The 17,143-nt window shown below is 41.6% G+C and overlaps 1 protein-coding gene across 11 annotated transcripts in view; it reads right to left on the reverse strand.

Moving 5' to 3' along the window:
• The window catches only part of KCNT1 (potassium sodium-activated channel subfamily T member 1), a 247,956-nt gene that overhangs the window by 17,171 nt on the left and 213,642 nt on the right, over positions 1-17,143 (reverse strand). For 10 of the 11 annotated variants that reach the window (XM_056812710.1, XM_056812721.1, XM_056812714.1 and 7 more), the window contains 10 exons: positions 16,314-16,419; positions 14,284-14,456; positions 11,518-11,589; positions 10,854-10,988; positions 9,749-9,860; positions 9,311-9,412; positions 7,867-7,950; positions 4,902-5,030; positions 4,001-4,021; positions 2,755-3,079 (listed from right to left, as the gene is read on the reverse strand). In XM_056812710.1, coding sequence (XP_056668688.1) covers positions 2,755-3,079; positions 4,001-4,021; positions 4,902-5,030; positions 7,867-7,950; positions 9,311-9,412; positions 9,749-9,860; positions 10,854-10,988; positions 11,518-11,589; positions 14,284-14,456; positions 16,314-16,419 — 1,259 coding nt within the window. Of the gene's footprint in view, positions 1-2,157; positions 2,254-2,754; positions 3,080-4,000; positions 4,022-4,901; positions 5,031-7,866; positions 7,951-9,310; positions 9,413-9,748; positions 9,861-10,853; positions 10,989-11,517; positions 11,590-14,283; positions 14,457-16,313; positions 16,420-17,143 lie in introns of all 11 variants that reach the window. The other variant, XM_056812719.1, reaches the window with a different exon arrangement.

Raw genomic sequence — 17,143 nt, forward strand, 5'->3', positions numbered from 1 at the left:
TCATCTGTAAAATGAGGAGGTTGGACTAGATGGTCTTTAAGATACAGTTTTTTATTGGGGGTGAGGGTAGCTGAGCGATGTAATCAAAGACCCTCTGCTGGCTCTGAGTTTGAGTTCCCCATACATTCATAAAGTTGGATTCAAGTCTTTAATTTTCCAGGAAACTTCGTGTTAAGAGTGAGAGTGAGAGTGAGAGAGAGAGAGAGAGAAAGTATGGTTTAGGAGTAGGATGAAGGTTCTAGCTTTGTGCATGGGGCTCCTCTTTCCTCTGCTCACTCAAATATATTGTGATTTGTTTCTAAACATTCTTATTCCAAATTGGGCTTTTGAGGTAGTAAAGGATTCCAGGATTTGAGATTCATAGTAATTCTACAATATAGTACCAGAGTAGGGGATCATATTTAACAACCCAAGAGGGGCACATACACATACACACACCTCAATCATCAACTTCCAATTTTTTGCCATTGATGGAAAGGTTAATAGGGAAGCAGTTAAGCCATAATATTGGACCAAAATGCCAGTTCTAGTTACCTTTAAAAGGGAGCATACTGCTGAGGAAAGAATAGTGAATTGAGAATCAGAAGATATGAATGTGAATGCTGTATGCTACCTTCTACTGAAGTAGCTAGTGTTCCAGTGGATAGAATGCTGGGCCTGGAGTTAGGAAGACCTGGGTTCAAATTCGGTGTCAGGTATTTACTGGCTGTGTGACCTTCTGTGTCTCAGTTTCCTTAATGGTAAAGTGAAGAGGACAGTAGCATCTACCTCTCTGGGTTGTTGTGAGGATCAAATGAGATCATATTTGTAAAATGCTTGCCACAGTGCCTGGTATATAGTAGGTATTTAATAAATGCTTACTCCATTCTCCTTCCTCCCTCCCCATGCCAGTGGGACCTATAAAAAATCATTTCACCTCTCCCGTTCTTGTTTCATCTATAAAATCATGGTCTTGACATTTATGATTTCCATAGTCTCTTTCATTTCTATTCCCTATGATCTTATGACCCCAAGAATGGGTCTTTGTGTTCATGTATGATATTCTAGGAATACCAAATCCTTTAAAGTAAATGCTGGATCTATATTGTGAAAACCCTTCTTAAGAGAAGCTGGAAAGCTCTTTGCTTTCTTCATTCTATCCATTTGCTCATTAATCATTTCTCTTCCTTACTCCATATAAGAGACAGACATTGCCACCTAGTGTGGCTAGATGGTACAGTGGGTAGAGCACTAGGTTTGGAGTCTGGAAGACTTGTGTCCAAATCCAGACTCAGACACTTACTAGTTGGGTGTCCCTGGGCACATCATTTAACCTCTGTTTGCCTCAGTTATTCCATTTTCAAAACAGGGATAGTAAGAACACCTTCCTCTCAGGGTGATTGTGAGGATTAAATGAGATAATGTTTGTAAAGTAGTTAGCACAGTGTCTGGCACAGAGATGCTAATATCTAAATGGAAGTGATTCTTCAATGATGGTTAGCAGAGATTGTCCTGGCCTTTCTCTTCCTACACTTGCCACAGTGTGGTCCTTGAATGCAGGAACAGCAAGTAAATGTTCTTGTTTTAAAGTGTCCTGCTGGAATTCATGTCTACTTGGGTTGGACAGTGAGTGGTAGCAGCCTCAAGTACTTGCTATGTAGAATTAGGTTCACTGTTAAGAACTTGGCCATGATCTTTTCTGAGGATAAATGCAAAGGCAACTATATTTTCAGAAAAGCAAAAACCAAAAACACAAAAACCCCAACAACAAAGGTAGAAGAGGGGAAAGAGAGAAGAGCTGGGAGGATGACAGCATGCTTCCACTGCCCCACTCTAACATCCAAGAAGAGATCTGCCCCTGATCACTTTGATTTTTAAAAACCGCAGGGATACTACCTTGTGGCTTTCTGCTTTACATGAAGGCCTAAAGCTCCCATGTGGCCCTCTCAGGCCCCTCAGATGAACATAACCTGATCCCACCCAGCCTATTTGAGCTTGTCTCCCCCCCTTTCCCCAACTCACACCCTTCACTTTGGTTTCCTGTGCTTTCCCCATGGCACCCACTCAAGTGCATCCACATCAGGTTCACTGCTCTCTGGGAGAGAGCAATGGATGATGCAGGACCAGACTGGGAACCAGGAGATCTGTTTCCTTCTCCTGGATCTGCCACTAACTTACTCTTTGACCTTAGGCAAATCTTGTCCCTTCTCTTGACCTCAGTTTCATCATCTGTTAAATGAGGAGTGCAGGTTAGATGGTCTCTAAGGTGAGCAGCTGTGGAAACACATAAATAGCAGGATGTGTGTCTTTAAAAAAGAAAAATGCAAGAAAAGCAAGGACAAAGGGCTTCAGCACAACTTAGGGGTGAACTTCAGGCCAAACCCAGGATGGATTCCTGGCTTGACGCTGTGCACCCTGGGGCCTGTATTTATAGTCTGAACCCTAAGGTAAAACTCTCAAAAACGAAGACTCCCCCCAACCCCCTGCCCTGCCCAGAGATACCCCCATTATATGGAAGGGCTGGCTGGGGGAGGAGGCACCGGGGTGGGGAAGGCAGCATCTCTAGCACAGCTGTGGAAAGATGTTCCTTGGTTAAGACCACGTGTGTGCAAAGTCACAGAGACTCTCCTCCTCCCCAGCCGGCATAAAATTGGAAGGAGAATTGGGACCAGACTGCCCCAGGGTCTCCGGGATCCTGGAGACTGCTTAACTCCTCAAGGCCCAGGGTGCTTATTGCGGTGTGGCCAGAAGTCTCCTTTCCCTCCTTGCCCTTACCGTAGCCCGTGGTGGGGAGCCCCAGGTGCTTCATTCGGTTTTTGACGAGTTCTGACAGCTCCTGCCGCTCTGACCGCCGGTAGAGGCTCAGACGTTGCTGGTTGATCCACTCCGCTGTCTTGCTCGTGTTCTTGTGACCTTTGCGACTGAGCCTGCGCGCCCACTGCATGCTCTTGCGCCGGAGGAGGGGATGATCTGACTGGTCGCTGGTGCAGGAGTTGCGGTGAGGGCGGTGATGGCTGGTTCCACTCCCTGACCTACTACCCCAGGACTCCTTTACATCCTTGGTGTCCTCACAGTCCTCCACATTAACGGAGATTTGGGACTGGAGAAACCAATGAAAATTGGCAACATGAGGGAGGGAGGCAGCAGGACAAAGTGGGAGAAAACACAGGACTATGGGCCCGAGGGCCTGGGTTCCTTCCCTCTCTCCGAGTCATTTCTCTTCTTAGTCCCTCCTGGACCTTTCCCCGGAACAGGGCTGGATGGACTTTAAGGAGCCCGGCTGCTCAGATAGGCTGTGTTTGGAGTCTAGACTGCCTTCCACACTATGGCTGATGTTGGGCCACGTCTGAAAAAACCCATCATCGGGCTTGAGGCAGGGTTTTCAATATTTTGGGACTCCCCGAAGTGGCGAGTTGGAAAGGCTATTCACATGGACGAAATGGCAGAATTATGGGCAAATACAGATGTGAATAGATGGAGAAACCCTTGTACACACCACTTATTGATAGATAAATATATTCAATTCAGTACATTATTGTATACGGTCCTCTAAGAAATCGTTTCCATTTGTTCTCCGTCTTTACCTTGTGGACTTAACTGAACTGGAGGCAGAGAACTTGATTCCTCTTCTTATTGTCTCCATGGGGGGCGCCTATAACCCAGGGATGGGGTTTGGCGTGGGGTTCAGTAAATACTTGGGTGGGCTTGGAATGACTGGGGAGTTTGTTCTTTCATTGCAGTAAGAAAGCAGAACAGAATTAAAAAGAAGCAAAAACATCCCCATCTTTGGCAATGTTACTTGGTGTAGCAAAATCTCTAAGAACATCCTTTCTCTTCCCTGCTGCCCCAGCCTGAGTTGGGGCCCAAAGGATCTGTACCAAAGCATAGCATCTTTATCTGTATCAGTTCATGCAACCTGGGACTTTATGGTTCAGGCAGGATTTTCTATAATGATTATGAGGCACCAAATTGGCTTTAAAAACTTCAGTTCACATTTTAAAGGCAAATATTACTTACTCACCTGGGCTCTGAGGTCATGAGGCTGTACAAAAGAAAATTACATGCAGTTTGGGTTAATTCAGAATGTATCACCAGTCTTCTAGACACTGCATGCCCCCCCAGCTAGGCCCTAAGTCTTAGGCCAAGGCCCACAAGGGAATAGGGGCTCACACCCTCTGAAGTGAACACTATAGAAAATCCTTAGAATCAGATATATCTGATTTCTTTGATGATTACACCAGCTGGCAACACAGGGGCTTAAAACCAGACTCTCAGTGCAAACCCTTTGCACACTGAAGTTGATCCAGGTACTCAGGGGATCAACTTAGCATCCTTTAAAAGGAATGCCTCCTCCGTCTGCTGAGTTAAGCCACATTTATCAGCTGTTTCATTGTGTATCACCAGGGGGACACTGGCTTCTAATGCTGTAGCAAATCAGCATCCAAATACTTTGTCCGCAGCAGGATGGCACACCAGGGACTTAAAAAAAAATCATAGATAAATTAAAAGAAAAAAGCCAAAGAAAAAAAAAGAGTAGGGCTGGCAAATGCAGAGATGCTGTGGCTTTGTAGTTCCCAAGGGTAGTAGAAAGAATTATGAACCAGGAGGCAGGAGACTTGAATTCTATCTCTGGATTTGCCACTAACTTTTTGGGTTTCACTGGGTAAATTCCTTCTGCAACCTCGGTTTAGCAATCTGTTCAATAAGTGAGTTGGATTAGATAATCTCTCTAAGGCTATTTCCACTTCTGATGTTGTATGTACCCATAAGAACTAAGCAGAATTTATTAGCAGTGAAATTCCCAGCTGCACTGATGATGGGAAGAGTCCTCCACCCAGGGAATAATAGGAGTGAGTCATCTGATTGGCAAATTCTGGTCGTGGCTGCTCAGTGGCCTCCTGGGTTTGGTTCCATTCCCCTACCTCTGACGTGGAAAACATGTGGGACTCTGTCCTATAGATGCCAATGGGGATCTCAGCACTGGAAGAGCAGAGCTTCTGAAAGAGGCGGCCATAGGTCCGGATCCACAGGTCATCATCTGTGATCTTCATCTGGGACAAGAAAGAACTTTTTAGGAAGGATCTGGGCACTAAGACAAATAAGCATTTAAGGAGTTCTTTGAAGAAAAATCGAATAGCATCCAAACTCCTTATTCTATTCCTCAAAGTCCTTGTTTACCACTTGGCTATTTATCTTCTTAGGACACACTACACCCTTTTATGGAGCCTCGTGTTGCCTAGATTATTTGGTATCCACCAAGCCTATCTTGTACTTTTCTCCCTATACACATCTTTGCTTACGGTACTTCCTATCCTTATATTGCCTCCAACTTTAAATCCAACTTCTCATTCAAGGCTCAGGACAAATTCCATTCCAATCCACATGCTGGTTAAATACATCGGACAAGCAAGGTACTATTTTAGGTGCTAGGGGGGATAGATACAATCTAGACCTTACTCCTAAGGAGATTACATTCTTTTAAAAATTATTTTTATTGTGTATTTATTTTATTTAAGATTTTTAGGAACTTACATTCCAATTGAGCAAAAGACACATGCCAATTTCTAACCCACATGACTGAAGTACAAGGGAGAGGACCAGGCAAAGTGCCATGAAATTTGAGGGACAAGGAGAGATCACTTTGTTTTGGGCTGAGGCTTGTAAGGAAAGGCAAAGTGATGGCACTTGTGAAGATTAAATTTAACATCCCCCTGATTATAACAATGAAGATACTTATTACCAGCTTCCCCCCTTACACACTTTAAGAAAGGGAAGGACTTCAACAAATAGAGATTCAAGAGGAGCACTGAGGTGATGGTAGTGAGAAAGTGGGGAAGATAATTTATTTTAGGTGTGTGAGGTCATATAAAATGCTTTGGGGACAGAATTGGGGGAGAGAGAGACATTATGATTTAGTTTGCCTGCAATGCAGAGGATTCAAAAGGAGAGTAGTCTCAAATAAGCTAGACTTAGTATTTATGTGTTATTCCGTAGGCAATGGGGAGCCAGTGAAAAATTTTTTGGGGGGGAAGATTATTTGGGCAGCTATGTGAAGACATTGGAGAAGGGATAAAATGGAAACAGGAAGACCATTACAGGCAGGTTACGCCTCATTGAAGACTTTCAGTAGCTGGATGATCTCTTGTTGGGTAGGTTATGGTGGGGATTCTTTTGGGGCATAGATTAGACGAGGTGGGTTCTGAGTTGCCTGCTAACTCTCATACTCTGGAATTCTATGATTCTGCTATCATGATCCTCTATAGATGGGGCTTCACACTGTGTGGGAATTAAGGGGACCAGATGTTGAAGATATTTCTTAAGTAGAACTGACAGGATTTAGCAACTATTTTGTATCTCAAACTCAACATATCTTAAATCCAGTTCATCATCTGTAGCCCTCTTCCTCACAATCTGGCTTTTTCTCCAAACTTGCTTTGTTCTGTTGATGACACAACCAATCTCTCAGCCTCTCTGGGTTGATACTTTGGAGTCTTCCTTCCCTCACCTCCTACACCTAATTAGTTGCTGAATCCTACAGATTCTCCTCTCATATTTCTCACATCACTCCCCTCCTCTCCATTTCTCCTGGCATTACCTTAGAGCAGCCTCTTATCCCTCTCACTTACACTATTGTAATAGCTTCCTGATTGGTTTTCCTTCCTCAAGTCTCTCCTTCCTCCAATCCTTCCTTTTCAGAGCTGCTAAAGTAAACTTTCTCAGACACAGACCTGACCATACCACTTTCCTGATTAATTAAAGAACTTTAATTCCTTATTTAACTCTAAGATAAGAGAAAAACTACTTAGCTTGGCATTTAAGACCTTCACAATCTGGTTCTATTACATTATTATTCTCTAGCCATACCAGATTACTAGTTCCTCCCCAATATTTTCCTGGACTTTCCTACCTCCATGTATTTATGAAGACAATCCTCTCTGCTTAGAATTTGCATCCTTCTTTTTCTCTTCTTTCAAAGCTTAGGTCACATAACAATTCTCCATGATACCTGACATCCATTCCTCAACAACAAAAAATATTTTCTCCTTCCTTAATTTTTCTTGCAGAACTCTATATGGATATTTCCACTAAACCACCTTTCATTATGTTTTTTTTTTTATATTTGAGGCCTCTTGCCCTACCCCTAACCATAGTTGACTAAGTTTCTTGACTATGATGTTTTTAAGATCTTTGTTATCAAAGGCTTTCAAAAAGTAGTGCTTAATTTAAGTAAAACTCAGTGAAACCAAGGGAAGGAGAGGGGAGAGATCATAGGATCATAGATCTAAAGTAGGGGTTTATGAAATGATTTTAAAATATTTTTATAACCATATTTCAATAGAATTGTTTTTCCTTTGTAATTCTATGTATTTTATTTTATACTTTTAAAATATTATTTTGAGATGGGCTCTATAGGCTTCATCAGACTGCCAAAGGGGTCCAAGACCCAAAAAAGATAAGAACACATGAGCTGAAACAGAAAGGGACCTCAGAGGCTGTATTGCCCTGTCACGGCCCAACCTCCTCATTTTATAGATGAGACTGTAGTCCAGGTGATTTGCCCAAGGTAAGTGAAATAGATGGGATTTGAACCCTGTTCTCTGACTCCAAAACCAATGAATGCTCTTTCTACTGTACTATCATGCTGCCTCTCTAAGTGTCAAAGATGATGCCAATGTCACAAGTCCAAGTTCTTGGAGAAGGGATAAAATGGAAACAGGAAGACCATTACAGGCAGGTTACCAGGTAGTTGGATGATATCTTGTTGGGTAGGTTATGGTGGGGATTATTTTTGGGCATAGATTAGAGTGGACCTCTTGAATTTGAAGCATTAGTCCAGGACCTTTAGTTCAGGAAGTCACTGGAAATATGGAAGAAACCATCACTTACAGCACAGAGGTATCCTGATCCTGGGGTTGTGTCAAGACCCAGCAATAACCTTGTAATTGAGATCATGTAGTCCTTCACAAATGACTAGAAGGAGAGGAGGAAAGGACAGATAGAAATAAAGGATGAAGTTAATTGGTAAGGATAAGGTATGCATATAGACATCTTTCCTATCAAACACATGTATTTAGACTGTCATTCTTAGGGCCTACTCATAGACTGTGGCATATCTGAACACACACACATACATAAATACATACATACATACATACATACATACAAACATCCATAGGAATGATAATAAAATGAGCTTTGCTCCAGAGTTGAGAAAATGTGCTTCTCCTCCCGTTTTTGTAGAAGTGAGAGCTTCTGCAGGTAGAATATTGGGCATACTGTCAGATGCAATGGATATATTGGTTGGTTTTGCTATACGCTTATCTCTCCCTTTTATCATTTTTTGGGGTACATAATAGATGGCTTATAGAGGGAAGAGGATATATTTGAAAATGAATGTAATATAAAGATGGAAGGTAACTTAATAGGATTTCCCCCCAACCCATATAAATGTGCCCACAAGGCCTTACACACGCTCTTTCCCCTTGCTTTCTATTTGATCCTCTTTTGACTACCCATAGCTTCCCAAACCTTAGGGGCAGGAGGGTCATAAAGAATTGCCAGCAAGGGAAATCCTTCTCTTTTCCCTTTCCTTTGGCCCTCTACTGACCTAGGACCAAATCCCATAGGATGGCCATTTGGGAAGAACAATATGGTTGTTCACACCACTTGGATGGGCTGAAAGTCACCACTTACTACTAGTCTTTCAGAGAGATGGAGTACCACCAGACTTTACCATCTCTCCTTCTACTTCTTAAAGTCCTTCAAGACTTACCATTAATCTTATTGATGTGAATTCTATAGCACTGAAGATGGCCAGCTGACCTTCCCTCAGAACTGTTGCTGCACCCTTAGAACTTTTGGGCTTTTTATCTGACTTATAGCTGAATTCTTTTATAGGTATCATCTGCCCTAACTAGATCATCTAGTTTTGTCTATTTGTATCCTCAGTGCTAAGTATGGTGCTTAGCACATAATAAGTGTTTAATAATTTTTTCATTTATTTAATCCATTTCAGACATTCATTCCTATACTAACACATGTAGAGCATCCATGCAGATTATAACTCATTTCCAATATACACATCAAGAGACTTACATTTGGACACCTAGCTGTCACTAGACACATATAGCCACAAACTGTTATATGTGTGGACAAACACAGAATTTCCTCACTATGCCCCTTCTTTCCCTTCCCTCTATCCCCCATTCACCCACAACATACATAATGCACAAACAAATGCTGAATTCCTCTCTCATCCAGGGGAAGAGCTTTGAGTCATTCACTTTCTTTGGGCACAGATGCCATATCTCTCCAGTGCCTCACAACCCACCTGATAGAGCAAGGTATCCAGCATGCTAATGCTGAAAACTCTGCCTGCTGCAAATGGCAGGCGGAACATGAAGGCCAGATTGGAGCCATTCTCTCTCTCCCTCTGTAGGAGAGAACAGAACATAAAGTTTAGGCATCACTGAGAGGGAAAGCACCATAAAATCATAGGGGTAGAGTCTCTCTGTAACACTAAAGTTTGGTTATACCAAAGAGAAAATCTGCTAGGAAAAAGCCTAAACACTTGATGGCAATAATTAAGCTGTTTCTGGACTCCTTCAAGTATTCTTTGAAAGATCTAATTTCAATCTCCTGATAACCCCATCTTGAAGTTCCACCCTTGCTTCCAAGATGAATTTAACAGCATCTGTGTGTAGAACAGCTTTGTGTCTTCACAAACTTGAGGTTAAAGATCCAGGGGTTGGACCAGCACAAACTCTACCTTTTCCAGCTTGGAAAGGGCCAGTGAATAGCTGTCTTTAGCCCGAAACTGCATGAATCTCATGTTGGATGGGTGGGTCAACTCAGTTATGATGCTGAGACTTGGGAACAACCTAGGGAAAAAAAGAAAGCAAGGGAGGACAATTATTAGGAAGGAGAGTTGTCAAAGTCTGTGGATGAGAGGAAGGTTTCCCTAATATATTCCTAGAAAGGGAGGCCCATCTTACAGGCAGGAATAGAAACTTAGGCTTATAGAATTTTAGAACTGGAAGGGACATTGGAGATAACTTAGTATAATTCTCTTAATTTTTCATATTTTCAAATGAAGGGAGACCCAGAAAGAGAAATTAACTTGTTTTGGGTTTCACTTTCCCCTTAAAATGTGGCATGTGAAAAGGCTGGACAAGATGGTCTGTTTCTAAAGTACCTTCCAGCTCTAACAATCTTGATGCCATCTAATCAGGGCAGAGAACATAAAAAGATTCAGAGTCATGGAACCTTGGGATAAATCCTGGCTTTGTTAGGTATTACCTATGCATCTTTGGGAAAGTCAATTAGCCAAAGTTTTTTTCCCATTTGTAAATAATGGTGTTAGATTGGAGGGATAAGTCACATGGCCCAGAGTCCATATATGGTCAACAACACTCCTGAGTATGTCCCAAACTAAATTAAAATTTAATTTGGGAACTATTTAACAATATATATAAAAATATAATAAAACACAGAAAATATTTATGTGTGGTTTCTGAATCAATATGTGGCCTGCAAGGATTCTTTTGTATTGTTTTGTGGCTCCTGTTTCTATTTGAGTTTGATGACCCTGGACTTGATGATCTCTAAAGTTCTTTCTAGTTCTACATCCAACAATATTATTATCTCTGTTGTTTTATCAGTGTAATCTTGGAATATATTTTTTCTGCCAAATCCCATGAACATAGATGGTTATTTCAGATAAGATTTATCAGATAATTTGTCCTTTTAGAGAGAACAGAGCACCGCAGGAATCAAATCCTTGCAAGTTTCAGTGGAGGAGAAGGCAATGCTGGGATGACAATATGTACTATATGGGCAAGGAATCAAGTTTCCCATCTTCTCAGCATACTCACCGGAACATGGTCTGCACATTTACAATGGTTTTGGCATCTGCCATGTAGTCTTCCTCAGCACTCATGGTGCTCTCCTTGTCCACGACGACCAGGTTGTCAGCATATATGATACCACACTGTAGTAAGCTATCCAGGCTAAGAGAGGCCAGACATATCACATAGGGGAGAGTGTTGAGAGATGAGCCAGAATGGACTGAATCCCTGGTGGGAACTAGGCTCGAAAGAAGCTAAGAAGAGAAACTGAAGGACTAGGCTGGATGGAGGCTGAGAAGCTTCTGGGGGACAGGAGTTGTGGAGAAAGCCTGAGAGGTTATGGGTTAAATAGGGGCTAATGGAAGAGCCCAGGGGAAGGATCTCCCACATGCTAACACATCATGCCCCCAAACTTGAGAGAAAACACCTTTCTGACTTCTCTCTCAGAAAATTTGGAGTCTGGGAATTCAGCCACTATTCCATTTCCTTCCCCACCATGGGAGATGCTTAAGGGAAGTTTAATTATGCTTCACATTTCCTCCTATGGTGTCTAGGGGCAAGTAAAGAAGAGGGCAAGTTTGGGCTGGAATCTCTTCTTTTCCCACTAATCCACCACACTGCTCAACATTCACTCTAATTAGCATCTGATTGCTTTTATACAATACAGTTGAACCCTTGAGCTGATTCTTACTTATCTACAGAGCCTTCCATATAGTAGACCATGGGGAAACAGCAGATGGCTTCAAGGAAATGGTGATCTGGCCTGTGGGGATAGAAACATCAAAGATCAGGGAAAGAAAACTCAAAGTCCTAAAGCTAAGGCTATTACAGTCATTGGCTCCCAGCATTCTCAGATCCTGGATAGCTTTACCCAATGTGCAACTTTGAATCATCTGGACTTACATGGGACCAGGGACAGAAAGAGGCTATAGGATAGTTTCAAGATCTAAAAGGAACCTCAGACTTTACCTTCTGACTTATCCTCAGACATGCCTAATTTAGGTATAAACTACCATAATCAGGCATAATCTACCATTATCTCACTGGGCCACTCAGATGTAAAACCACCTGTGAAGACCACCCACGATCCTATGAGAGTAACTCTTCTGTTTGTGAAAGAAAGAATAAAGATGGTGTACAGTCATGGAGAGAATTCTGTCTCTGAACCACAGAAACATAGAATTTCAGAGTTCGATGAGACTATCATTCCTGAACCAAATCTCAGACAAGTATCACTGAGCCTTTGTTTAAACATGTCTCTAGGTTTGAAGGATAGAGAAGGAAGAACATTCCTGTCCAAAGCAGCCCATTCTACTTTTGGATGTTTCTAATTATTAGGAAGCTTTTCCTTAGGAAAAGACTAAATCTGTATTTCAGCCATTTTTAGTTAGATTCTGGCTCTGCCTTCTGGGACCAGATAGAATAAGTCTAAGTCCTCTTCCACATGACAATCCTTCAAATTCTCAAAGGCCCCTGTCATGTCCTGTCCCAAGTCCTCTCTTCTCCAAGGAAAGGATTCCTAATTTCTCTAGCTGATATGATATGGCTTTTAGTCCTCTCACTATTCTGATCATATTCCTCTAAATAGGTTCTAGATTCTTAAAATGTGGCACTCAGAACTGAAAAATAATGCTCAACATGTGGTTAGAATAGGACAGAAGGTAGAAGAACACTGGCCTTGTTCTAGATACAAAACCTTTCAATGTGGTCCATGCTTTGTATTTTGTTTGCTCCCATACCATACAGATCCCTGATATACTATTCTGGAATCCTCCTTCCTAGATGATATTGAATTATTAAAGGCTATTTTTATGGTCCAGTCATTCATCCCATTGAGAATCTACCTAACTGAATTTTTATCATCTTGTCTTCACTTCTCTATGTCATACACAAGACAAAAAATGAAATGAAAGAGACTTTGCTGAATGTTGTTAAAGACTTCCACATTTTCTTCTGATCTACCAATGTAACACCTCTGATGACAAAGGAAATTAATTTCATTCCATTTTATTTTTAAAAAATGCTTAACTTCCACCTCTGAATCAATACTAAGTATTAGTTTCAAGGCAGAAGAACAATAAGGGCTTAGGCAATTGGGGTTAAGTGACATGCTCATGGTCTCCATTTTTTAAAAAATTGGGATAATTTTTGCCTCTCTACATCTCTCTTGCTATCCACAGTCTCTCAAAGATTGGACAGCATAAGAAAATGAAAGGGTGCTATACTTGGAGTTAGGAAACATTTGGTTTCAAATTTTATCTTTAAAATTTGCTAACTAAATAGCCATGGGCAATTGGGTTTTAGTTTCTTTACCTGTAAAATGTGAATAAAATTATCTAGAATACTCAGCTAATAGTATTGTTTTGAGGATCAAATAAGATAAAGAAAGAAGGAAATAATTTTTTGTTAAGCATCTAAATTCAGTGATGGAGTGCCAGGCCCTGCCTCCACCAGACCAAATGCTGTGCCCAACATCTCAGAGACTGAATGCTTCACTCCACCCTCCACACAGAGACCGAGTGTTGCACCCTAGGATGTGCTCCCATTGGGTTGCTGGACAGAGGGATGGGTGAAGAGAAGAATGTCCTCAGGTGCATGGAGGAAGGGAGGGGAACAGCTCTGCCCTTAGTCCCTCTAGCTTTCTAGTAATGAATTCTGGAAGCTGACTGCAGTTATGCCCATAGAAAGGGTGGTTCCCTTTTTGGTACACGTCTCATAGGTTTGCCATCATGGACCTTGTGTGTCCCTGGTGTTATATACAATTAATTAGTATGTTCCAGCTACTTTATAAATATTATCTCAATTGTAAATAATATTTCATTTGATCTTCTCAATAACCCTGTGGTAGATGCTATTATTATCCCCATTTTATAGTTGAGAAAACTGGGGCAATCAGGTTCCATGACTTGTCCTGAGTCATACAGCTAGTTTGAGGCCAGATTTAAACTCAAGCCTTCCTGCCTTCAGGCTTGGTGCTCTATCCATCATGCCATCTATTTGTATATAAAGCATTTAGCAACTCCTTAAGTACGCTATTAGTGTCAGTTATTATTATCATCGTCATCACTGACAGTTGTATGGCCATCACATTTGTTATTTCTTTCAGTGTCTTGGCTCATGTAAGGCTGGTGAATTGAACCCACCAAGACTACTTTGGTGTAGTATTTGTAGACAGAATGGAAAGGTGAGAGCTAGAGGACAGAGCACAGGCTTGATCGAATGACTAACATTCCTAGGCAATGGGAGATATTATTTCCAGTGACAAAATATATAGGCTCTACAGATATGTCAGGGGGTGAATTCATAGTGATGGGTCACTAAATTCTTCCTGGATTAGAAAATGATCTTAAGCCGATTAACCCAGCTCAATCCTGTCTTCGTCAAGGCCAGCTAATATTAGTGGGTCATTCATTTCTTAAGTTGTTATACAAAATGAACAGGTTGTTAGTATACTTACTTGTTGTCCAAAAGTAAAACTATTGGATTTAACTCCTTTCTAGATCTATAATATGCCCGGAGTGGAACAATGAAGTTATACAGCCCATTTCCAGCAGTCTCTGCTGAGACTATGATTAACTTGTTCTTAAAGCCATAAGCTTTAGCATCTTCATAACTGTTGTGCTTGCATCCCTGGATGGAAATAAGAACCAGAGAACACAGATCCAGTCAGGCAGTGTTCCTGTTATAGCTCCATATGGAAGAATCACTCAGAGTTCAGATAGATTCAGTCAATGTGCTGCCTATGATCCTGCTAAAAACATACCCTGAGAACTACTATGTAGATAGTCAGTGTTCTACTTGCAAATTATGTGGTAATAGCATCTGGAGAAGAGAGTTGCTCAAAGTTTCATTCACTTTACCATTGTAGGAAGCCAAGTTAGTCTAGAAGAAGCAGAGCTAGGTCTATGTCCAGATCCTTGCCCATTCTGGGAAAATGCCAACCTTTGGCCTGGTACTGACTTTCTAAAAGGATGGAGAATTGAGTGAGTGTGTGTGTGTGATTACTGTGTCATAGAAACCATTCTATTGGAAGAAACAAAATATGTGGTCTGGCCAAGGGCTTTTAGACCATGGGATATGAGGATGAGTTAGCCTGAAAAAGAGAAGACTCAGACACAACTGTAGCTGCCATTAAGTAACCAAAGAACTATCACATGGATGAGGGATTCATCTTGTTTTTTTTTTTTTTTTTAGTACAGTGGACAGAAATGGGAGCAGCGGGTGGATAGTGAAGAGAGGCAAATTGAAGCTTGGTACCAGGAAAAAATTTTCAAACAATTAGAGATGTCCCAATGGATGGGATGGGCTACCTTGAGAGGTGGTGGGTTCCTCCTCCTTGGGGGAACTTGCTTGGAAGTCTTCAAGCAAGGCTGACTGTGTGTCAGGTATGTCATAGTGGGGATTCCTTTCATGCAGATTCCTTGCATTGGATGGCAAGCCCCTTCATCAGATTGTAAGCTCCTTGAAGGGAGAGACTATCTTTTGTCTCTTTTGGCAAAGCAGACACTCAAATGTGTATTGACTGACTATATGGTCTCTGAGGTTCTTTCTAACTTTTGAATTCTGCCATTCTATATGACAACAACAATATAAACTTACACAGATTCTCTAGCACCTGAAAGTTTACTAAGTGCCTTCCATTCATTGCTTTAGTATTCTGAGATCACTTTTCTTGTCTGTGTGGAATTTTTTCCAATGACAAATCACAAACCTACTTCTTAGTAGCTGACCTTCATCATTCTGTGTATGTGTGTATGAACTTCCCCGAATTTAGCAAGACTGGTTCTTGGATGACATGTCTGTCATTGGGCTCATGCTCAAAATGCTCATAGTTTAGTTGAATCTGCCAGACTTTGTGCTGCCCTGGCATGACTTTTGAGGAGTCCCTTCCATGCCATGACAAGGCACTGAAGTAAGACTGTAGAGGAGTTTACATATATTATCTCATGCACATGTACATATGTGTGCATTTCTGACATCTTGGAAACCCACAACACTTTAAGCAAACTAACAAATCTCCCTGCTTTTAGCATGGAGAAGGTGTCTTGAATGATATTCAGAGATCCCCCTTTCTACTGCCTCCAAAATAAGGCACATATGGCATCTCCTCTCAGATCAGAGATCAGCCACCCAGTGGGTGCTGACTCCATAGGGTTGGGCAATTAACTGGATGCATGACCCTGGAGTAGAAAGTGACCTTAAGTAAGGTAAAGTGAAGACTAATCAGCTCCGTCTTGCCTTTGTCAAAGGCTCTTGCCAATATTAGCGGGTCATATATACCTTTTAGCTTCTTACATGAAGGCAGCAGATTGTGGGTGTACTTACTTGTAAGTCATCCTTATGTGGACTGAAGGAGGGAGTGAAACAGATTTGGTTTAATTACCTCTTGCTGAGTGCCTGGCCATAGAGAGTGTGTGAAAGGTATCCAACAGTGTCAACAGATCATATTTTTAGGTCCTCTTGAGGCTCGCCCTGAAGGTGTCTTACCTTATCTAATCTCAGGCAGCAGAAAGGGGCTTTCACGGGGAGCAGATGGCACAGAGTAGGCGAGCTTCCAATATATGGCGAGTTGGGAGGGTAACCTTTCACATATCTGGAACAGAGGAAGTCCAGTTTCAAGTATCAAATATAGGATCTTCTTCTTACTCAGAGTATTTATTGAGCAACTAAGTGTACCTGGCCATCCCTGTGCTGATTGGTCCCTTTCTTACCTTTCCAGTCTTCTTACATATTATTCCTATCCATTAACTCTTCAAACTAGACACCTCCATGCTGTTTCTTTGTACTGTTTGCATGTAGGCATGTATCCCTTCCTCATTTCTACCCCTTGGAATTTCTGAGTTCCCTCAAGGCTTAGTTCAAATACCACACCATCTTCCAAGTAAACGTTTCCTGATTCTTCTCAATTGTTAAAGCATGTCCTCCCAAAATTATGTTACATATATATATATATAAATGTCTCTCTCATTAGGCTGTAAGCTTCCTGGGGCCAGGGCCTGGGCATATTTAGCCCAAGAAATATTCCTCTTTCACATTTGTATTTATATCCCCAATGCCTAGCACAGTATCTGTCATGCAATAGTCACTTATCAAATGCCTGTTGATTGATTAAAATGACATTGTCGGGGGCATCTGGGTGACTCAGTGGATTGACAAACAGGCCTAGAGATGGGAGGTCCTGGGTTCAAATCTGGCCTCAGACACTTTCCAGCTATGTGATTCTGTGCAAGTCACTTAACCCCCATTGCCTAGCCCTCATTGTTAGAACCAATACATAATATGGATTGTTAGACAGAAGGTAAAGGTTTTAAAGAAAA

The sequence above is a fragment of the Monodelphis domestica genome, chromosome 1 (genome assembly GCF_027887165.1).
Source record: "Monodelphis domestica isolate mMonDom1 chromosome 1, mMonDom1.pri, whole genome shotgun sequence".
Lineage (NCBI taxonomy): Eukaryota > Metazoa > Chordata > Mammalia > Didelphimorphia > Didelphidae > Monodelphis > Monodelphis domestica.